At 44.6% G+C, this 24,096-nt stretch overlaps 2 protein-coding genes across 8 annotated transcripts in view; both read left to right on the top strand.

Annotated features, from left to right (window-relative positions):
* Positions 1-9,797: 9,797 nt before the first annotated feature.
* LOC105690352 (UDP-glycosyltransferase UGT5-like) lies at positions 9,798-12,953 on the top strand. 2 transcript variants are annotated; one of them, XM_048657536.1, is made up of 7 exons: positions 9,798-10,121; positions 10,209-10,311; positions 10,717-11,026; positions 11,122-11,645; positions 11,741-11,963; positions 12,122-12,341; positions 12,561-12,953. In XM_048657536.1, exons 3-7 carry the CDS (start codon positions 10,717-10,719, stop codon positions 12,871-12,873), a joined length of 1,590 nt encoding a protein of 529 aa, XP_048513493.1. In that variant the 5' UTR covers positions 9,798-10,121; positions 10,209-10,311; the 3' UTR covers positions 12,874-12,953. The 2 variants fall into 2 exon arrangements, with proteins under 2 accessions (XP_048513493.1, XP_048513494.1); XM_048657537.1 differs by lacking the exons at positions 9,798-10,121; positions 10,209-10,311 and adding an exon at positions 10,395-10,586.
* A 1,232-nt stretch (positions 12,954-14,185) lies between these two features.
* LOC105690400 (chondroitin sulfate N-acetylgalactosaminyltransferase 1) overlaps positions 14,186-24,096 on the top strand; it is a 63,393-nt gene continuing 53,482 nt past the window's right edge. For 2 of the 6 annotated variants that reach the window (XM_048657532.1, XM_048657531.1), the window contains exon 1: positions 14,194-17,307. The gene's annotated coding sequence lies outside the window, so the exon portion shown is untranslated. Of the gene's footprint in view, positions 17,308-24,096 lie in introns of all 6 variants that reach the window. The other 4 variants (XM_048657530.1, XM_048657529.1, XM_048657534.1 and 1 more) reach the window with 4 other exon arrangements.

The following is a 24,096-nucleotide window of genomic DNA, read 5'->3' as shown; positions in this document are numbered from 1 at the left end:
ACTCGAGATCCTCGGGGAAAACCCCGTCGTACGTCTCGGATTAACTTTCGGAGAGGCGTACGCACGCTAGGCACAGATCTACTTGTTTGACACAGGCGAAGAGATGGAGGGCAGAAATTTCACCCGTGTACACGAGGAGTTTTGATATTGTAAGTTGCAAGTCGGAAATTCTAGATTTTCGCTACTCGCGGTAAGCGCGACTCGTGCAGCAGCAGCAGCAGCAGCTACACTTACTTATTATTTCAAATTAATTTCCTTGGCTATGCCACGCGACGACAAGCTAAATGTACGAAGTTTTCCCGCCCACAATCACACGGAGAAACAATGTTCCTCAACTTCGGGGGTTGTGGGAGGGGGGAGAGGGGGGAGGGGATGGCTGGCCGGGCTCACGAGGGGGTTTGAAACGAAAATCCCGAGTCCCTCTTTCCCTCTTGTGTTCTCTTCCTACTCCCTCTTCTGGCGTCTTTCTATTGCGAGAAAACGGCACAACCGTGAGCCGGATGTGTACCGCGAAGGATGACAAAAAGTCGAAACTACCTAATGGGAATAGTTGGACGGAAAGTTCCAACGAATTTATCGTTAGACGGCGAAATGTTTAATGCAACAGAAACCAATAAGAATCCTTTCAGAGGGTATACCGGCCTTATGTGTACATCAAATTATTCAATTTCAGCACCGTTCACGTAATGCACTTGTATGCGCCATTTCGTGTACACGGAAATTCACTGCGAAAATACCGCGCGCTTACCGGCTTGCCTGAGAAATTGCATTTTTGCTGTTTTAAGAGAAAAGTTGTACACGCGAAAGCACAAAACTTTCGATATTCATCGCTTGTAGTGCTCAGGGAACACGCGACACATTTCCGTTTGAAATATTATCGCGATGGTAAAACGAAGCGAGGACATTAGATAATTAAGCGGATCGTGTTTTGGAATTGAAACTTGTCATCTGCAGAGGACAACGGAGATGCGATGTAATCGTATTAGAATTGTACGACCAACAGGTGCATTTGACATGGGTGTTCGTCCTTAATTAGTTCGTCATTTTCTGCTATCAAATTTCACAAAGAAATATTAATTTATATCAAACGCACTCTCTAATTGATAATAAACCTGACGAAATACAATTACGCAAATCGCGGATATTGCAGCGCGAATTGTTTGGCAATGGCGGAAATTAAAATCCATTGAGAAGCTAATTTTTCAAACTTTTCTGTCAGTCCGAAAACTCAATTATCTTCTTCTAGGGTTGTAATTAGTATATTATTATCGTTGCAGAGATGACGTTACATATTTTTTTTTTTTTTTTTTTCAATTTGTACACCATATTTTTTTCTCAATACTTGTTTTCATCTCATTAAAATTTCGGGCACCCAAAGAACCGTAGATTGGCAATTCTTATTTCGTGTTTTTTTTCATCCCTCTTACACCCGTTATTCTTCGGATCGTTCACGGAAGCGGAATAATTGACTTACAGAAAGTTTTCTCTACGCGGTTTAAAGTTAATAATTGAGTGCCACTTAAAAAAAGCTCTACCTCCAAATTTGGAGTATCGAATAAGAAAATTAACAATTAATCTGGAATCTCAACCGAATAATTCTATTCTGAGACGGGTGATGCCCAGTCGGATATTGAAATGGAAGAAACCCGTTTGAAAAATCTGATTTTGAAGTCGAAAATCGTCATTTTTTTATATTTGAATTTACGGGCTATTCTTGTGTATTTTGAGTTTAGGAATCCGAATCCGTAGGCCAAATAAAATTGATCGAGTTATCGCTAAGTTATTGCTCCAAAAAGTGAAAAAATGGGGATACCACGGTAGGATTCCATCCCTAGTCTAATTTTCTTTACAGGATCGTGTTCCTTGAATTAAAGAAATCAGAAGTCGCTTTAAACCCTTATACTGAATCCCGTGATGAAAGAAAATTCAAACATCACCCTAATACAGGAAAAAATCAAAAGCCATAGCTTTCAAAAAATCTCACAGTAACGCCATAATGCAATGCTATCATAATAAGAATTCAGGCCAATAATCTCAACGAATTTCCCACACGACCAGTAATTACAAAAATCTGCACGTGCACATCTATGGGTAATATTGATCCAATCAATCCACATCAACAAACGTTACGATTGCAACCAGAACAGATTATGTAGTAGATGCAGTGACTTTGGTCGTAGGTGATTTCCGACGAATATATCGTAGAATAGTGGAGGCGTGAAATTATCTTAACAATTCTCCGGAAGCTCTTAGCGAATTTGTTAATCTCGTAATCGTTGTTCCGGGTGGGTGTTCCGAAAGGACAATAATAACAATCGAAAAACTAATAATATTTGCTATCGTCGGTAATATCCAGCGTATAACGGGGTAAAGCCGGGATAATGTAACCGTGCGGCATTAATATAACGGGTGGGGGCTGGTTTAAAACGGTAGCATGGACAAAACCGAGTTGTGCGCACCGTAGTGTTGGGAATTGTTCCCACGGGACGTATCCGATTAACCTGTGCCACGCGCTATACTCCTGCAGCGGACTTCGATCGGATACGGTGTCCGAGGGACTTTTTACCTCGACGCTCGTCCCTTTTTCTTCGTCCTCCTCCGCACCTGATCCCGGAAAACGAACTGCCGCGGACGACACCCCGGTGTGTAGATACACCGCAGGAATGTCCTGCAGGTAAACGCGCGCGAAACAGCGCCCCGTTCGATTCAGCCTCAGGACCCAACGTACGAACGTGCGGAAATATTTATCCCCGGGGACGCAACGCAGCTCGATTCGGCGTAATGAAATCGTTGAACGCTTTTTGATCGAACCATGTTTTGTTAATTCGGTTAATAATGGTCCTGCGTTCGGTTGGTCGTGAGGCGGTCCGATTTGATTGGATGACGTGAGTCGAAATCGGCCATAAAGTATTTGGCAACGGGTCATGTACATATACTTAACGTTTCGTATAAAATACATTCCTCTTTCGCAGCCTTCCCGGTGTGCCAGCCGTTATTACCATAGACGACGGGGGCGAGCCGGCTATACGGCGCGCATACATTAAGCTCTGGAAGCTAATGAAAAGTAATGTTCCACGTGAGAACGCTTTCGATCAAGTAATATACATCCTGAAAGCGGAAAACCCCTTCTCTCATCCACGGGTAAAAATGAAAAATAAAACGAAAAAAACATGAAAGCGAAAAAACGAGGGAAAAAAGGTACGGAATATTCTCTATAAAAATGATCTGTATACGTCGCTCCACAGGACAAGGGGTCGCTACTGCTGCTGCCATAAAAATGATAAATTTTTCGTTTTTTATGTGGTCTAACGATCCGTGCCCGGAAAACCCCGTACACAGGACACATTTGTACGTCTCCCGTTTTCCAATTTTATTTTACCGGAGAGGAAATAATAGAAAATTCAAATTTTCAAAGAAAGCTTTTTTTTGGTTCTCGGAAGTGACTTTTTCCCGTTATTACTGCAATGACGAATACAAATTTTTTTTTCCGGTAGAAGTCAACAAAGATAGTACGTCCGGTGAAATAGTGCAGGTGAAGTGGCGGCGGGGTGGAAAATTCTTTCAAGTTGTTCAGGGGGAACGCGGTTGATGAATTTTATGGAAAAGTTTTTTTGCAGAAGTACAGCTGACGACGAACCGACACGGGCCAGGTAACAATTATCGCCGATACGTGCGGTGAAATTTGTAGTCCCACCGAGGAGAAATGTTGACAAAAGGGGGGCGGGGGGGGGGGAGGATGAAATTAAAATGGCGGAAGAGCACGGGAGGTTTTTCGACCGATAATCAAGAACCGCTATCGCGTCGAACTCGTCGCAATTTCAGGTGAAACCTTCAGTCGGTGATTAACGTGGAACTTGGAGGGAATCAAAGTACACGTTATTACACCCTCCTAAGCAGCCAGTGATTGTCGTCCAACTCCAAAGCTAAACTTTCCAGAAATTGAGCAGTTAGCGGATTTGGTATAAGTACCCCTCGGGCAGCCAACCAACCATGTTGAGATAATCAACTTGACAATGATCGATATAGCTGCTCAAACATCTTCGCGACAGCTCCGTCTATTCAGCGAATATATAGCGGATCGAATATTAATATTCCGTCTGCTTATGCGAATTCGGAATCACCAGAATCCTCGCTCCAAGAAACAATGGTAACGTGGTTACAAAATACATGCCACAAATACCCTACTCCGCAGGATGAATTCAGAAATGCGATCAAAACATACATGTATATATATTTGTTTCTAGTCGCATGTGACGTAATTCTCTTTTTCGTTCGAGTCGAATAGTTTTCAAGTCTTCGTAGATTTTCCTCCCTTTTCGCTAGGGCCAGAACGAATCGTCGTAGAAAAGAAACGGGAGAATAGGGAGAAGGTAAAGACGGTGGAGAAAAAAGAAATTCTTTAACTTTTCGTAACGAGTGGTGATATACTCACATACGTTATTGCCGAGGTATAGTATTAGACAATAAACTTGCTGGCTTCCTGATTCTAAAACGTATCTCCAAGTTTGCATAGAAACGAGAAAGTTCACCGGTTCCGACTTCGCAGACGTGGGTACGGGGCGGGTGGATAAAAATATATAAAGTTTCATTTCATCGAGAAAGAAATCAGCCATGCAGATCACATAACGGCGACACGCGAGTACGAGGACATTGTTCGAAATTGTAGATTCCAATCTCCGTCAGCGATAAATAGGTTTGTCAGTTTAAGCATGACCCGTACATCCGCGTACTTCTGTTGGAACAGGTGATAGCCGACGATGAAATTTTCACGAATTTCCCCCTAACGAGTCTGGATCTCTCGACGCCTCGTATTTTTCATTTTATTGCGCGGCGTCTGCGATAATTGTGTCGCGTCCGATGAAAATCGAGAGGATCCGCCCCGATGATATCCCAGGACGCAATCAGTGCCGATGTTTGTCTTTCTCCTTTCCGTTTCCTTCCGCATCGTCGATGATTTTTTTTGTCTCCGATTTTTTTTTTCGCCATCCCCTCCGCTCTCCTTACGCATGTACGGCGTTATATAATATTGATCTTCGATCGGGCAACGAATACCCGAGACCTTTGTCGCAATATTGATCGATAATTTCGACGATTTTCATTTTCCTTATATTATTCTATTTGCCCTCGTCCCCGCCCTCCGGTTTCCACTCGAGTCAACCGCACGGCGTCGTAGGTATACCTCTCGGAGAAATGAATGATCATGGCGAATGTTAACGCGCAAAGTGCAGGGGAAGGGTGCCGTGATCTCGGCGAAAGAATATAATACGGTTAATTCCCCCTCTTTTGTTGGCTCTGTTAACATCGCGTCGAGATGAAGCGAAAAACTAAAGAATACCTGCGGGACGTCGCGACGCCGAGGGCAGGGGGGGGGGGGGGGGTGTGCGAGGGTTATATTAACTCCTTCTGTGCGGAGTTTAGCTTCTCCCCCGCTTTTATTATTGCTGTTATTATTTTTTATTTTGTTTCGTTTCACTTCACCCCGGCAGTCGTGTTTTTTTTTTTTTTTTTTTTTTTTTGTCCCCCCCACCCTCTTCCGCGACGGTACTACAGAGCGCTTCCTTCTATCTGTCAGTTTGTTGTACTGCGGAGTAGGGATTTAATAAGTGGAAAGTGGAGGCACATCGTAAAACAACTGCAGATGTCCCGGCAGCCAACTGGGCAAGGTCTATTACTGTTACCGTACGTACGTACATAAAATATACCCCGTTACCGAATACCCACGTCCCCTAACATCGCTGCAAATGTTATTCCGACTACTTTCACGGTTATCTGCCTCCTCTTATTGCGTCATTTCAGATTTATTCAGTACATGCACGCCGCCTGTTCATTTATTTTCTCAGTCAATTATGACCTTCCTTTTTTCTCTTCTTTTCCAATTACATCTTGGGAATCAGAGAAACGAATTCGCTCCGCTGCCGCAGCCCGCTCGCCGAAAGTCTTGTAAAACATTTTTGTTAAAACAAAGGAATAAATTTATGAATGGAACGAACGGAATATGCGGGCGTAAAAATTCCACCCCCTCGCGTTTAGGCGTGTGTGCGCGGGAGTCGAACTCGGAGTCGAAGTTCGCCCCTGTAAAAGTTTGAAATAAAGAAAGTGAAACGAAAGAAGAACAAGGCGGGGAAAAAGCTGAGGATCGAGAGAACGGGTGTGCAAACGAGAGAAGCGGAATTTTTTCCTCTCGCCTCACAGGGCTCGATATTCCGAGTCATTGTCTGCCGCGCGCGAGTTCTCGACGTCACGAAGTGAGTCTAATTTTTGTTTCGGTGATACGAAATCGGTCTATAAAATCCCCACGGCGTCCTCCATACATCCTGGAGAACTGAAATCACATGCGATCTCCGGTCACGCGATACTTTACTCCGTTATACAACGCGCGTGAAATACTCCCATCTTATTTATAAACGGGCGATAAACCCCGTCTGTTCTTTACGCTCCATCACGCGACTCGTTGTACGCGCGCAAAACGCAATTAACAAATCTCGGAATATTCTCAGGAGAGAGAGTCGCGTTCTTACCTCGGATCACCTCGTACGCGAATTCGTCGACGATTTTCATTCGACGTCGCGCTGCTGAAAACGACGCAACCTACGTACGTACGAACTCTACGGGGACAGGCGAAGGGAGAATCGGGCGTCGTGACGTCCGTCCCGACGTCGGTGGACGCGGGGCCCGGGTCAGCCGACGATATTTCAACGCCGGGGTCAGCGGCGTGTGCGTAGAAGCGATACGGACAGGGGTTCGAGCACTTTATGGTGTCGTTAAGGCGTCGGGCGGAGCTATTTATGCGCCTGACTTCGGGCCATGCCGACGTTATACATTTTATCCAACCACGTCCCGGCTCCTTCGCTCTACTTTACCGCGCGCGAACGTCTTCGGCGAAATTGTTCATCTTCCAGGAGGCAACTACAGCTCGACCCCTGTCGCTCGTTGACAAAGGGGTTGCAGCCTGCAGCGATACCGGACGGCTTTCATGCCGGATCGCGAGTTCTCTGCTCCGCGAGTAATTAATTGAATGCTCAAAAAGAATGGCAATTATTTCAAAAAGTTTCGTCGCGCGGTTCGCTGTTTGTTTTCTTTCACACACACACAGGCGTTCCTCGAGCCTCGCGGAGGGGGTCGGAATCGCGGATACGCGGAATCGGGAGTAGGATCGATTCGAAATTTGTGATTCTTTGTACGGCGGTTGTAACGCTCTGTGCACGTTAGTCTGCGGAACATACATTACAGGTATGCAAAGGATACGTGTACGTACAGAGGGAGGTATAGATATATCGAACCCTTTTAAAATGTCGATATGCCATGCCGTCATGCCAATATAGAGGGTGTAGTACATCTGTATGAATGCGTGTATCGCCCTGGGTCGAGACGAAGTGTGTGTGTGTCCTACCGCGCGTATTTTCCAATCGTATTTTCCGTTCAATCGGGCGTGCTATTTCCGAATGCGCAGGTGTTTCATCCCGTCGGTACAAATCTCTCTACGAACCGCCACCCTCTTTACAATACCTATAGGAATATGTGCACGTATAGAAAGGATCCTTCCGCATCCTTGGATGTGCTGGATGCGTTTCTAATGTAAGTTTCAACGCTGAAAACCGCGGTCTGCGGTTTGCCTTTGAGTCAACCTACCATTGCGGATGAGGGAGAGGGGGGGGGGGGGGGGGGGGAGAGGCTCCTTTCTCTTTACTTCTTCTGCAGGAACTACGGGAACACGCGATGGCGCCCGAGTTTCAATATCTTCTCGAAACCCGTGCTTTTAAGCGGTTTTGCTACGATCTACCTGACACAGATGTATATATATCTACGTGTATTGCGTGGCTACCGTTACACAAAGGAAATTCAAGGGATACACGTAACTTTCCCTCACAAAATTCCGGGGCGTTGATATTACGCTTAGAAATTTCATCCGTACAAACCTGCGATCGGTCTGGGTGACTGATGATTTCAAATTTCGAACGACAAATTATTTGAGCTTAATTTGTTTTCCGTTCATAATTCCTATTATTTTCCGCCACGTGAGTTGGAAATGATCCCAACTTGGTACGGAATCCCGCGACCCATAAAGCTGCACCGGCATCGAACAGCCATACATGGTAAAATATCTTCTACGGATATTCCCCCGGCTTAGGCAACTTGCTTCTGCATGCGCGAATCCCACGGGAATTGGCGAGCTCCGAAATCCCTGAGGTGGTATTGCGAAATAGAATTTCTTCTTTTTTTTTTTTCTTCGCTGTACACAAGCCCTTTTACCCCCGCTTGCGCGTTTGCTTTTTTCCGAGTCTTTTTTCTCCCTTGGATTTTTTCTCCTGTTTTTTTTTTGAAGCACATTCTTAAATTTTTCCCACCGACAAAATTCTGCTCTAGGTTAGGACGTAGATTGTTTAAATATATCTATCGCGTATGCATATGCAGGTGAATATGATTGACGAAATTACGGTCACCTTTGCGTACATAACCGGTTCGTATATCGTGACTTATTTAAAAACGTATTGTTAAAAATATCTGCAGGTTTAACGGAGCGGTAAACTTTGCTTGAAACGTCCTACTTGAATACGAATTTTTTAATATTCGTGTTTCTTTTTCTTTTTTTTTTTTTCTTTTTTTTTTTACAGAGTCATTTCCGATGTAATGGGCGCGAGGAGAAAATTGTGAATATAGTTGCATTCATAACTGCCTGGTAAAATGAAATGTGAAAATGAGAGAGGTTTTTTTTGTTTTTTTTTCGTTCACTTTGCGATGCGTCGGTTGAATATTATTCGAATCGACAAACAACAATGATTCGCTGAACTACGTAACTCGCTGGATTTTTAATTTCGCTTCTGCACGGGATGTGGCGCGGGTGTAAATTGAGATTTTTTTTTCCTCGCCTAACCCGCGTTCGGTTCTATCAACGCATTGAATTTCATCTGATAGGATTTGAAAAAAAATTTCGAGTTACTCTTTGGGAACTCTTTGGGATATAACGCGTTTCGAATAAATTTTCTGATCGGAAAATGCTGGCCTTGCCCGGCGTTTCCTCCACCGTAGAAATACGACGTGAAAGGTTTTCTATTTTAATGCTTTACACAGAACTTATACGAAGGATGAGGAGGGCGGCAGACAACTTTTCCAACACATATTCTTCCACATCGAACACACGCGCGAACACGTATATATATATATATATACATACGTATACAATAAATACAAAATACATAGAGACACGTGTGAAGTTGTGCCCCGCGCGTCTCGAAATACGCGAAATTGATAAAAATATTCCGTGACTCGAGCGTGCTTTGGATACCAATTTAAATCGAAGGGAAAGATTCTCCCTCCCTGTCCTTCTATCTTACTTTCTACTTCGTGCATCCCTAGAATTCCAAGGTGTTACTCCTATACGTATGTATGTATATACGACACCATTCGACTACGCGAAATTAATTCACCGTAGGTACGAAACGCGCGCGTTAAAAAAATCAACCGAAATATGAGACGGAAAACTCGTACATCGATTGACCGAAGTAACAGCGAACGGAAAAATAGAGGAAAATAAAAACCATCCGTTCGGATTTAATTTGAATATTATCACGAACGTGCTCCCATCCCTGCCGCCCTTCTTCTTTTTTTTCGTTCCCGAATGAATGAATGTGTACGCATGACTTGGCGCAGTGATTCAACGAGTGCAACGAAATGAAGTAGATTGTAGAAAGCAAAGTACATATACCGTGCGAGTGTTAAGCGTAGACGACCGTGCTGCGGGAGCAGACGGACGTAAACGTGATAACATCTCCCTGCGAGAACAACATCGATAATTGTGTACGACCGATCGTAAGTTGTATTACAAGTAGGCGACGAGCGATCAGCTGTTGTTATGAGTTCTTCGCGCGAGAACACCGTTACTCCTTCGATCGTAGCGCCCCGTGTCTTTCTTGCAGTTTGGAGATAAGGAGACGGGTCACAATATCGTTGCCATACGAATCGGGAGAACGGTGGAAACTATTCGGTCGATCGACTTCGCGGTACGCGGTACGGCGTAGTTGAAATCTGCGCAATTGAATCGTTCGAAGGGAGAAAGGCCGAAAAATAAGCAAAACAAAAAAAAAAAAAATAACAAGGATAAATAATTAATGGGAACATAAGTGGTATTGTGAAATGATAATTATCGCCGTAATGCGTTCGAGTTTAACGCGTGGGTATATACGTATATTTTTTTTGTTTTTGTTTCGCAGATAATTGTAATTACCGGAGAATAAATACCTAGTTCTGAATAACGAGATTTTCGTGGCTGGTTGTAAAACGTATATTATTACGCGAAATAACGGCGGTGTTGAGGTATGTACGTGTAATTTAATGTGTGTGCGTATATATACGCGTATATTTTTAGCTCGTGTTGTACATACAAGCAACCGCAATATGTCTTGCTATTGTTGCCAGCAGAGCCCATGATGCTATCTAAATTGCACGTAGTAAATTATTTAAATATAAAGGGTACGGTTAGCGAGGTAAACTTGCCTTGGAAATTATAATCTTTCGTTTATTTTATTTTATTCTATTTTTCTATTTATCTTACAACTTCCAAAGATGTTGGTATTGCGCAGTTTGTAGAGGTACGCTGATATCATCGTGATTTGTGCGTTGCGTTGAAAAGAAAAAAAAAAACAAAACAAAACAGAAAAAAAAAATTTCCCCTCCACATTACCGCGAGTGTGAATAATTATGTGCACAAATGTATTGCAGATGATCCTGCGACTTTTGATTCTACTGGGTGTTGTAAATGTACGAGATATTTCGGTGACTTGTAGCGGTCAAAGATTCAAAATTCTCGCTCTACTTCCCCATTATGGGAAAAGTCATTGGACGGTCTTCGAACCAGTTTTGGAAGAGCTCGCCAGACGTGGCAACAACGTCACCGTCCTCGGTCATTTTCCCAGAGAAATTCCCATGGATAATTATCACGACATAACGATGCACGAATCTGTTAATCGAACCGTCAATTCAAAGGACATAGACGCATTTTCGTCACGTTCTTACGTCAGTTTGATGATGGGTAATATATCGAATCGATTCTTCATTTTTCCCCCCTTTTTTATTCTGAACTATTTTCAACGGAGTAACTGGAACCTCGATCGACGAATTCCGCAGATTTCGTACGCGACGGGGATGAAAGCGTTTGTCGCAAAGGATTGCGGCATCCGAATGTCCAGAAACTCATAAAGTCCGATGAAAAATTTGACATTTTGATTACGGAAATTTTCAACACCGATTGCTTCCTCGGATTCGTTCACAAGACTCAATTACCCTTCGTCGGATTGAGAGCGGCGCCGCCGTCCCCTTGGACAAATGAGAGGATAGCGAACCCGGACAATCCATCTTACGTGCCGAATTCGCTAGCGGGGAAATCCACCCGTATGAATTTTTTCGACAGACTCGAAAATTTTTCACTGACCTTGTGGTACAAAATTTTCTACCGGTACCACGACGGAATCTGCACCGAAATAGCGAGGGAACATTTTGGCGAGGAAATGCCGCCGCTCGAAGAAATCGCGAGTCGCGTCAGCGTTATTTTATCAAATTCACATTTCGCACACTGTTTTGCAAGACCTCTCGTTCCCGGGGTAAAGGAAATCGGCGGCGTTCACATACCGCCAAATAAACCACTTCCTCAGGTACTCGCGATTCTTTCTCTCCATCAATTGAAATTGCAATCAACGACCGACGACCGGCGTTCCAAATTTCACGAGTTCTTCACCTCAATCCTCAGGATCTGGAGAGTTGGATAGCCGGCGCGGAACACGGTGTCGTTTACTTTAGCCTGGGTTCATCGCTGCGCACCGAAAGTTTGTCGGTAATCAAACGGAAAGCTTTTTTCGACGCTTTCGCGGAGTTACCTCAGCGAGTACTGATGAAGTGGGAAGGAAATGAGACGAAAGGAGTTCCGACTAACGTTAAAACGGTCCAGTGGTCACCGCAGTTTGACGTAATTAGTGAGTTTCTGCCAAATTTTTCCACAACTTTTAATTAGAAACAAACCGACGTAAAAAATGGCGCGGCGGCGGCGGGGGGAGGGGGGGGGGGGAGGGGAGGGGAAATAAGTGATCGCACGTCAGATTTTTCCCCGCTCTGAAACCGTCGACATTTTCAGGCCATCCGAACGTGAGGGTATTTATTTCTCACGGAGGTATGTTGGGTACGACCGAGGCTGTTTGGGCCGGAAAACCGATGTTGGTAATTCCAGTTTTCGGTGACCAGCCTACGAATGCCGCCTTACTGGAGGAAAAAGGTTTCGCGGTCGTTCTCGGCTACTCCGAGATCACCAAGGAAACTCTTTCAGCGGCACTCGGGAAGGTTCTTCACGATCCGAGGTACGCAAACGCAAACTTTCTCTCTTGTCTCCGTTGCCCGAGTGCTTTTTAGTTTGGCGAAAGAAAAACCCGAATGAAGTGATCACGATCGCTTGCGCCGGAGTCACCCTTATTTTTTCCTCATTCCCCCTCGCACGCGATGCGTACAAATTACGGGGGGCTGGTTTCGCGTCGAAAGCGCAAAAAGCTGCAGTCGAAGGTTAATTTTTCTCGTTCCAGCTACCGAACGACCGCCAAAAAAATGTCGGAAGTCATTCGGGATCGTCTGGTTTCACCTTTGGACGAGGCGGTTTACTGGATAGAATACGTCGCTCGTCACCGCGGCGCACCGTGGTTGAAAACACCTGCTCACGGAATGCCCTTGTACAAATATCTGCTTCTGGATGTGATAGGCTTCGTGATCGCGGTGTCGCTTTTGTCGATTCTCGCAACGTGCCTGATAGCCCGAAGACTGTACGTTAAAATTATGCGTAAGACGGTAGTAGCGAAAACGATCAATCGTGACGTCCGAATGAAAAGTAAGAGAACTTGAGGAGATCTAAATTGTGGAAGAGAATAACGGTGATGGGAAGCGAGCGACGAAACGAAGAATAAAGAATTTCAAATCGGAAACTCGCGTTCGACGAACGGCGCCAATTTTCAGAATTTCAGGTTCGCGTTCGACGTCGCGTTGATGAACGACGACGTTTCCGTTCAGTTTCCAACTTTGCCGTACAACCGAAACGGCGAAGGTTGCGCGACGCTTCACTTTCCGAGTTTATGAGATACACCTTACGCTCAAAGTTGTTTCCGGTCGGTTATCAGGTCTGAAGAGTTCGCTTCTCTGACGTTTCAAGCTGCGGTTCGAACTTTCGAAGAATTTCAAAACGATTACACGTCTAACGTACCAGCACCCGCTGCTTAAGCCCCGCGCGAAACCACGAGGTTCGTGAATCATTGCGCATTATTACTTCAATTGCATTCATTTGTTCGCTTCGTTTTTTTCGCGATCGTCGCTCCCGTAACACGTTTCAACGTGAACATGATCTTGGAATACGTGAGGTATTCGTTTACATAGTCGGGCAATTTGTCACGGGACACGGAGTGGCCCGGCAATTCTGAAATTCTACAATTTCAATACTATTGTTTAGTTGGTACAGCGGTGCGGTGCAACTGACCATTTTCAAGCTGTTACGTAATGAACGCCAACTTCGATATCCACCGGCCTCCGACTGTATGAAAATTGAATTCCGTTCACGCTGTATACACGTACGGTTTACATGAATAAAACAATATATATATATGTATACATACATATTCAATACCACACGAGCAGTGCGTCTTTCGGTGGAGATGAAAAAAAAATCGTTAAAATTTCAACGCTGATTTGAACCGACGAATCTGACGGGTGCAGGAATTTCATTAAACGGAAATAAAAAATGATTGCGTTCTTTTATTTTTATTCGTCACGTCGCGCGTCGAATCGGCGAATGGACAAAAATTTTGACATCGTTTAAAACGATTTTGGACGATACGCGAATGTCCCCCCCCCCCGCGGCAAAACGTCGGTCCGAATTTTCGGAGGGGGAAAAAGGAGCCGCATGTACATATCGTAACTTTAGATATTTTTCCGGTTTCAGAGTCCGCGGTTAATTGTGTTAAAAGTTGGGTAAGAAATAAAGCTCACAGTTGACCCGTTTGGTCGGTTCATCGGTTAACTGCTGCAACAGCACAGCGGCAGCGGTGGCGGCGGCAACGATGAAGCACGTCGAGCGATAGATTTTGATTGTGGCAATAAATCGTAATCCCGAATCGGGGGGGGGGGGGGGGGGGGGGTAATTCAAGTAACTGATTTTGAACTGCAGTGAAAAACGTACCTTCATCAATTCCCCCCCCCCCCCCCCCCCTCCTCGCGCGCAGCATTTGTCAATACAGACACTCCGCTTTATACGCACGCGGAGAGATACCGTATCAATAAACCAGCTTTTTTTCAGCAAATTGGATATTCGGGGCATCAATCGAAAAATTCTTCAATTCACCGCGCGGACTGGCGGAAAATGAAAAAAAAACAAAAAAAAAAAAAATCCATCCCGAATTACCATACTAATACACCGAGGCGTCGCGAAAAATGAGAAAAAAATGTTCAATATCAATCGTTCTCAATTACGAGTAGGAGAAAAAAAAAAGAAAAACAAACAACAGAAACAAATTGGCACAAACGAATGGTAGACTCTCGTTGAGAAAAAAAAAAAAAAAAAAAAAAACAAACATCGTCGTCGCGCGACGTGAAACTATAAACGCTCGTTCTAGAAATGACTCGAGTATTTTCGTCGCGGTATCGGGCCAATTAAAATCGTCCAATTCGCGGCATCGGGATCGAGGTACTCTCGCGAATACGCGTACAGACGGTCGTTATCGGCGAAGCTAAATGGACGTGAAACGGTTCGCGTATCGAGGTAGGATGGATACCCCCTAGTGTAGGAGGCGAACTTGTCGTGCGATAAGTAGAGCCGGAGGGGTAGTATCGTGGGTATATTTGTGGAGTATATTCCGGATATCCGGCGAGGGTTTCGCGAGCTGACCTTACCCCTTAGAAGGAGGAGTTCAAGGCGCGATGCAAAGTGGTGGTGCTTCTCGTCGGAGCCGGAGTTTGCTCCACTCCCTCAAGACTTCTATAAATTCAGTTGTCAGTCGCTGCACCAACCCGCGGAGAGTTCTTCTCCGTTCCGAACTATCCGCCGGGATATTCTCGCCTCACTTGCCTCGCGTTTCTTTTCCCATTCCGCTTTCACCTTCCCTGCTACCACCCCTGATACACGGCGAGGCCTCACCGGGGTGTCGAACGAAGATAACCGACCGCTCCCGAGTACGGGGATGTGCTCAGAGCGCAAGCTCTGATACGGGTGAATATTATCGTCGCTCGCGTCGGACTTCGGAGGTGCAGATTCTGCGTTCCGTCGACAGGTTACGCCGAACCGCGGCAGCGTCGACCTCGCAGATTGAATAACGTCGCATCATACGAGGACGTACATGTGCGCGTACACCGCGATCGTCCGTTACCGATTCAACCTTCGTCATCGGCGGCCGAGAGTCGTCGACCCCTGAAAAGCTACGGTTCGCCGTTTCGGTTCGATCGACTCGCCGCAGAGAGATTCGATCGAAATAAACGAATTCTGGGGAACCCGTCCCGCGATCGCGAGACGAAGAGCTTTTCCAATTCGTTGCGGCGATGTTTCTGAAGATTTTTTCGCAAAAAAGAAAGGAACTCTGAGACGTGCCGCGATGGAGACCGTTGTTGGAAAAGCTTCCTGCAGAAGGTCGCTGTCCGGTAGACGTCGACCTTGAATCGACGGATCGTCCGATCGATGTCATTTTATTATTTATAGTGTCTCCGACGCTTTCCATGGTCCTCGCGCAAACGGAATAAGAGAAGCTGCAAGAATCGAGAATCCAAGTTCGTTCGGAGGGTTGATTTTTCCGAGACGATTTTTTATTTTCTCTTCGGGTTCCGCCGAACTTTGTGCCGGACGAATATTTCGACGATTCGAATACGTAATTTGGCTAGTTTGACGTCGCCATCCGTTAAGTGATCGTCGGAAGCTCTAATCAAGATTCGTTTGAGGATGTCTTGACCTACGTTGCGCCGACAGTACGTTATGATATTGGAACAAGCTGTGAAATTACGGACGAAAGAATACACTCGTTAGCGATATTTCAACTCGTTTCAGAGGCGTAAAAATGTTGTTCAGCTGATCGATAACATATCAAAGAAGCGTACGTGTAGCCGTAACAATTTGAACTCGATAGGTGCGTAACGAAACGAAAACACTCGATACGCGACCTACGAACACTGTTGTCCGGTGATGACAAAATTCTGGCTACGAAGCACATCTCCAATTTAATCAACGCAGTAACTCGGATCAAAAGAAGGCGAATAAAATAAAGCGAAAATCGATAGCCTGTCTGACGTAACTTCGCAATCGCCCGTTGACGAAGTAGCGCGAAAACAGCTGATACTCGGCTGGGGTTCGCGGGGGGAACGGGTGCGAAAGTGAGAAACTATCGGAGCTGCTCTCAGCCCAACGCGAGAGGGAAGGACACGGGGACCTTCGTGAAACGTTCGAGTGAAAGTGAAAATTAGCCATTTTCGTCAAGACGGAGAAGTAGGAAAACGAGAGAGAGAGAGAGAAAGGGGAAGACAAATGAGGGTTACTTCAAACAAAAATGGGACGGAACCCGCAAGCTCCGGAGACTCAAAGAGATGTGAATAATTTTTACGCTTGTTATATACTCGAGTGAAACAATTACGTCTCCTCAAACGAATGGCTTATTAATCGATCCGTTTCAACGTTACTCACAAAATAATTGCTTCCTTCTCCCCCTTGTATTTTATTTCTCACAGTTTATTCAATTCGATAAAATCGAAAAGAAACAAATATTCCTCACACCAATTATACTCGACTTGTACTTTCTCTCCGTATCTTTGATGGGAGTAAGAAGATATATCGACGAACCGACCTTAAGTGTGTGTGCAAACGTTTTTGAGTGTGTTAGGTAATTATCTTTTAAATCTAAGTAAACCGCAGGAAAAGTTTCATTTTTTTTGTTTTTTTTCTTTTTTATTCGTTCAGTCTTACATCTTTTGTTGAAGACGGCAAGACTCAAACAATGCTGGTACCGATGAATTAAAACCGGCAGGGAAAGGTCCGTTTTGTGCCGTGAAGTGTGAAGATAGCGAAGAGAGGTGGGAAGAAAGTATAGAAAATAATAAAAAAAAACGAGGAGAGTGCGACAAGGAATAGTGTGGGCAGGGGGGAAAAAAGCTGCAAACCAGCAAAATCTTTCTCTCTGTAGCTCGACGTCATCACTTTTAATATTGCAAAACTGAGAGACCGCCGCCCCTCACCCCAGCCACGTGATCCTGCAGGCCATCCCGCGAGCTGCCGAGCAAGTGACTCTCTTAATAATGAGATGATATTATCACGAGGTAAGAAAAGTAGCTCGTACGAATATAAAAAAAAATTGAAAAGAGAGAGCGAAAAAAAAAAAAAATTTGAGTCTCCCCCGCGCGACACGCCCTCGATCCTCCCCACATTATGCATACATAGGTTATAGCAACGCTTGTCCAATAAATTATAATGCGGGGGGGTGAATCGAAACTCGAGTAAAAAGTTTGGGATTTTAAATTCACATTTTCCTCTTCTATTGATATGATTTCATGGCGCAGGAATAAAATGTTAAACTCCGTGTGCTTTTAACTTTTTTTTTTTTTTCTTTTGTTTGCTCACAAGATTTATTTATTTATTTTTTTTTCTTCGATCATCGTCAGCGCGACGAGAGAAATTGAGACGTTTTTTCGACGAAGGAAAAATGATGTTCCGTAATAAATCTCAAACTGCTTATAGCGCACGCAATAACGAAATGTGTTTCATCCCGAGCGACGGGGGAGTGAAGAGGGAATTTAAAAATTTATTCGCCTTGATATTTCGTGGTTAAATTTACCTATACGATTACGGTAATTGTTCGGTTATAAGAATTTTATTTCATTTGCAATCTCTTATTACTTCTCTTATCTAGCTGTCGAAACGTATGTAAATAAAGTAGGCGGTGCGTATAGAGCGAAAGTTACACAACCGCACGCGAAATGATACGCGAGGAGCTTTTAACAATGTGGTTATAGTTATTGCGGCAGCACCAGCAGCAGCGGCGATAGAAAAGGTTTATTGTTAAACTGACACGTGTGTCACGTCGATATCTGCGAATATACCTGCAGATAACAAAAGCGGACACCTGACGCGACAGATTTCATTCATAAAATAGAGGCTGGCGTACGGTTGAACTCAGTTCCCGGGGTGAATCTTTTTTGCTTTTATTCATCGTTGTCCTCGTTTTGTTTTTGTTTTTTTGTTTTTTTGTTTTTTTGTTTTTATTTTTTTTCGTTAAATATTCCGCCTTTTATTTCTCGAATAATGGCTCTCGGAACACGGTTCAATTAGCGACGCCGATGAAGGGCTAATTAATCATTATCTTCCATTGTATCGTCGTATAAATGTGAAACTAATTGGTACCCATCGGGTCGTTGGGTCAACTCGGAACACACGTCGAGTCGACGACCCCGGGTCCAGCTCGACGGTTTTTTTTTTTTTAGTAATATTTGGGAATCGCCGATGAATATTACCAATCTGCGCCCCCCCCCCCCCCCCCCCCCCCCCCCCCTCCGATAATGAGTCAAAATAAATGGACGGATTTTAGTATTTCCGAGTTACGAGAACCAGTTTCGATACCGGGTCTCGGTCCCGGACGTTCGTCCGATATCGTCGCCTCGGGGACGTTTATGATATTCGACAGCTCCCAGAATCGTGCGTCATTCGAACGGGGACGAAGTTCGATTATCAGAAGCATTCGAAAGCTTTCGAACGCTGGCGCGAAGATCATCGACGATTCGTCTCATTCGCATGAACGCGAAACGGAATAGCGTCGGTCGACATCTCGTCGTATGAAGAAAAAAAAAAGAGGAGAAAAAGTGCAAAAAAAAATCAGTCTTACTTACGGTCCGTGTATGATGATCCTTTTTCACCTCTTGTATAATTTGTATTCCATGTCGCGGAAGTTGTTCGGATAAGGAAGAGTAGATGGGGAGTAGCGGGCGAAGGAGGAGAAGTATACTGGGTTCATTAGCGTATTTCTAAAGCACTGCAGCGTTTTCTTACCCAATTAAAATAGAAGCGAAACGTATGTTATAACCTTAAGGTTTTTTGAATAGAAAAATTTTATAAGGGTAGCTGTTATGCACTACGATAAAATGTACGTACCTACCGTAGGATACTCGAATCCAGCTACGAAGTTAGAGTTAGGGTAGGTTGATCGGACGAGAAAGTCCGTTCCTTTGTATGTCAACGGATATGAAATGTATAAAAATGAACTTGCCAATACGCGTCTCTTTTTTTTATCCTCGTAAATATTTTGTAATTTCTGTTCGTGTGCGAGTACGACGCACAGCATATAATTTGGAGCAGCACAACGAAGAGAACTTTGATAACTGTTATTAATGCGTACGTGTTCGCGATCATCTCGTGAATTTTCCTGGTAAATTATGGAACGTTTGTCGAACGACGGGAGGTCGGTGGTAAAAATAAAGTACGCAAATATCTGACAAACGAATTGAACAAAAGTCGCGTCGGCGTGTATTTCATCGACTGAAGATTCGCAACGACGGATACCTCCTCTGCGCGGGTTTTCGTTCAACGAAACCATAACGAAACGTTTGTCTCGTAGTTTGCGCGTGTTGAAGAAAAGCGAATGTGTCGTGATAATAGCCTGTGGAATTAATGATTACGGGGGTTATGGATAACGTGTGAGAATTTTACGACGGTACATGTCCCATTAAAAATTTGTTCGGGAATCCGTCCCTGGACGATACCGATCTCAAGAATGTTCAATCAAACTTTATTCTCGTTTTTTTTTGTCCCTCGATTTTTGCTTCATTCAATTCCGATCGCGATTCGCCGCACGCGCGAAGCGGATGCCGTCGAACGCTGGGTATTTTTGAAACTAAAAAACTGGTTTTCATTTCTGTGATTCTCACGGACGACTGTACGTATTTTTTTGTCACTGTGGCAGGGGAAATAACGCACGCCATCCGCACACTCGTCCCCGACGAATTTTCAAACGGAGAGAAGAAAATTTTAAGAGATGCTGCAGGGAAAAGATCCGTGCAACGCCGCAACTTTATAATTTCGTTGCTAGCATTTTGTACGCGCTAATTAGAGCATAAAACATGAAAGACGACGCCGCTACTTTGCAAATGAGGTGGAGCTGCTGCAAAAAACGAAGAATGGGGTCGCTGCACGTATACATAGGTATATCACACACGCCCCGATGGGTTTCATCTCCGCAACATCTTTGCCATTTTTTTTTCTACCCGCTTTTTATCGCGACGCTACTTTTGATTCACGTAATTCGCGTTCGGACTACCTGTAGCTACTCCGATGCAGCGCACATTACAAACACCGATCGTTGTATATTTCTTCATTTTCTCACGTGTCATTTCAGGTCTGCGTAAGTCTGTTCGAAAATGTCACGATATCGCGCACAGTGCAGCCGGATTACACGAAAAACATAAAATAACGGGTGAATACATGAATAAATTTGGAAAAAAAAATGAGGGAGATTTTACAGTCAAGGTCTTTGGCATCTCGAAGACATTCGTCCTTTCTTCTACTCGCTTATATTTCTTTCTAGGGAAACTTATCCGATCGGATGACCTGATCGATTTTGGAAAGCGAAAAACGAATGCATGGAATTAGAGAAGCTGCTTTGCGATTTCCGCTCGCGGACGCGGAGATATCGCAGAAGGGTTGAGACACAGGGATTGAAAAATCTCCCCCAAGCCCCATCAGCATGTTCGGAATTTTTTCTGCGTCCGTATGCTTTCGGGGGTTGATATTCCTCCTTATTTCGCCCGTGTCGTACCTCTGCAAAGGGGCGGGAATTATCGTGAAATCGATCAGGCCTTTCGACAAAGCTTCTTCAACCCCCTTTCGCGAAAGTTATTAGGTTGATCCTTTCCTGTGACGTTAACTGGATTCATTGCCAAGAATTGTCCCTTTCGTTTAGGTGGACCCGGACGTCCGGGAGAATATTATCCCCTCGCTTGTTCTCGTTTCTACTTTTCTACCCCTTCGCTTCTCCTCGCTTCCTCACTTCATCTTTTACCCTTCCTACCGACCGTTGAACCGAAATGACGTCGAAATTCTTTAATGAAATTTAATAGTAACGCGGTTCAGTTTTGGCCAATGGAAGTGAAACCGTGGAAATATACGTGCCTTTGTCTCGGCGGATTATTGGGTGATGTTAAAGAAGAGAAGAGAAAAAAAAAAAAAAAAAATTATGCAACGGATGACTGAGAGATTTCATTTTTGCACCCCCCATACCGTCCGTCTTAACGGCTCTTTTAAAAGTAAATTTTCCCCTCAGCGTTTGGCGTAATAAATATATAAGGGGAATGAAAAATTGGCAATTTTTGTCCCAAGATTTTCATTTTGAAAAATGAGATGAAAAGTTTGCTTTATTAAAGATCGTTAAAACAAAAACGCGAAGAGTTATGAAATTTAGGTTCATTGCTTCGGTGGATAGGTATAGGTACTACTCGTTTCTACGTGGGGTTTTGGTCGTATTCAACAAATGTAATTATATCAAGTCGAGTTTCAAAAACGATGGGGAAGCTTTGAAACGCGATACGAGATGTTGAGGATCCGCAAACGATGAGAAATTTGAAATGAAAAAAGCGAACGAATCGAAAAAAAAAAGCTCCGATCGGGTTCGAGCTCTACTCAATTGTCTAAAACTGATGCGAAAATTGTATTCACGTATGAATAGCCAGACATTTCCCAGAGGTTCGTTTATTTTCACCTGAAGTCACTGGACAGGTAATTTAAAAAATAAAAAAAAAAAAAAACGAGCATAAAAAATGAAACAGAAGCCGCAGACACATACCCGTACAAACCCGCAACTGACACACATCTGGCTTGAATCCAGACGAAAATCAAATTATTTTTCAGAGGCGCCGCGCGCGGGTGGTGGGATATCCAAAGCTCGTGTTATGTGGTTGAATTCGATAAACAATTCAAATTTCAAATGTAATTTTAAAGCAGCTACAACCGCAGTTTTCATGCTACGGAAATAAATGCATTTTGATGCAATATCGTATTTTCTATAACGGCACCATCTAGGTCAGTGCATTGCGGATGTTCAGGGGACGGAAAAACTGGTCGTTATAATAGACGAAGAATCCTAAAGAAGAGATCAAGAATTCAAGGATCCATTATCGCCTTCGAGGGTATATATATACAGGTATGCCCGTACACCTCATAATCGCTCGAAGATCTGGGTCGTTGCTTTCGACCTCTCGAAAATAATCACCGCGGCATTTACACCCCTGTATTACTTGCGTCAGTTGGCTGCGAAACATTCGATTTTCCGCGACGGCGGGAAGCAAAAAATAACAAGCAACCGCGTCATTTTCAAATGTCGCAAAACTTTTCCAAAGGGTTGCGACCACTTCGCGAAGGGCAGCCTATCCTTTATACGCGCGAGGCGCACACGTGTTTTTCCTCGAAGTCTTGATAACGTGTTTGCGGTTCACCGACCGCGTTATCCGATCCCCGATCGTCATGTGAAATCGCCACTCCGCTATGCATTCAGCCCTGCGGCGCAGCAGACACGTGAAAATATACACGTAGGTTGCGTACACCTGCTTTCGCGGGAAGAGGGAGTATACACGCGTTTGTTACGCGAACTGTTTGTCGGTGATAATTTATTTCACCGGTCGGTTCGGTGATTTCGGAATCACCCCTTGTCTCGATCGAACGGGGGTCGATTTATTCCGGAAAAATTACCACCTCGGATTTTTCACCCCCTCGACCGAAGGAAAAAAAGAGAACGCCGGTGTAAACAGCCTCGGATATCGTAGCGATATTAGGTATATCGATCTGTTTGTTCGTGCGGAGTAACGTGGGCGTTTAATTGGTCGTTCAATCGGAGAGCTCTTATCTTATCGAAAAATAACTACATAATCATCCATTGCTCCGGATGGCGGGATCGCAAAACGTGGAGATTTTTTTCGAGTCATCCGTCCCGTGCGCGTCGAAACTTGTCCTGCGAATAACGATTTCGATCGGAGGGCGCCGGACCCCCCCGTGGATGGATTAAAACTGGACGGATGATTCGACGCGGAGTTTCTGCAGACGCGATTCGGTCGAAGCGGCTGCTACGCGGGACGCGGCGCTTACGAAGTGCGAGGAGAATCGGGTATCGATTTCAGGGTGAATTCTATAACACGATAATAGAATCAAGCGGAAACAAGCGCTCCTACACCTTTGATGAAGGGGATAGAGGCTATCACGAACCCGCACTCCGGCGCGGCGGTGTTTGGCCACCGCTGTTGCTGTTGCTGCTGCTGCTGCTGCTGCTGCTGCTGTTGTTGCACTTTGGCGCAACTGCGGCAAACACATCGGAACATGTGGCCCCCGCGAGCGTGCGGAGGAAATCCACTCACAATCGGTCGCTGTACGGCGGGCTACGTGATTTGCAACGGCGAGCTAATGCCGCCGAATAACAGTCGTCTGATCCGCAAAACTGTTTCCCGAGGCATCCGATCGAAACGGAGTTTGATCCCGTTCGGATCCGTTCGTCGAATCTGGTGTAAGGTCGGGCCCGGTTCACGTTCCTTTTCCAGATCCATTCCTAGTTTCGCACCGGAAATCCGTCTCTATTACATGCATATATGCATGCCGAATTTGCCGGCAACGCTGACCCGCCCGGCTGCAGCAACTTTATGCAGATTTGTTCTGGAAAATTTGGATCCCGCGGTGAAATGTGTTTCGAAAATTCGACGCGGATAAATACGTTCGGTACACGTGTAGGGCGCGAAGAAATCTATTTCAATTTTACACCGCGGTACGAGGTTGTCCCGGGAGATATTCATAATTTTCTAGTTAATGCCCAAAACGAGAAAGTTCCACTTTCAACGGAGGCGCACCAGATCCCGGAAGGTTTCCTCCGGAGAGTTGTTCGGAATGATGATAATAATATTAATAATGGTCCACAGGCCACGCAATAAAGACGACGATAACGTTCATTCATATACAAGATTTGCATTTTGATTTCATTGAGGGCAAAAGTCGGGATTTATTTTTATTCTTTCTCTCCTCTTCCTCCCATCGCTAACCCAACCAGCGTTGAAGCGGGGAGGTTTTATTCTCCGAAAGGGTGTATT

This window comes from Athalia rosae, chromosome 6 (assembly GCF_917208135.1).
Source record: "Athalia rosae chromosome 6, iyAthRosa1.1, whole genome shotgun sequence".
In the NCBI taxonomy this organism is placed as follows: domain Eukaryota; kingdom Metazoa; phylum Arthropoda; class Insecta; order Hymenoptera; family Athaliidae; genus Athalia; species Athalia rosae.
This window is presented reverse-complemented; position numbering and strand designations above follow the sequence as displayed.

Coding starts and splice junctions, on each gene's coding strand:
- LOC105690352 (XM_048657536.1), top strand. CDS start 10,717: ATGATCCTGCGACTTTTGATTCTACTGGGTGTTGTAAATGTACGAGAT. Junction 11,646..11,740: donor CAAATAAACCACTTCCTCAG/GTACTCGCGATT, acceptor CTCAATCCTCAG/GATCTGGAGAGTTGGATAGC. Junction 12,342..12,560: donor AAGGTTCTTCACGATCCGAG/GTACGCAAACGC, acceptor TTCTCGTTCCAG/CTACCGAACGACCGCCAAAA.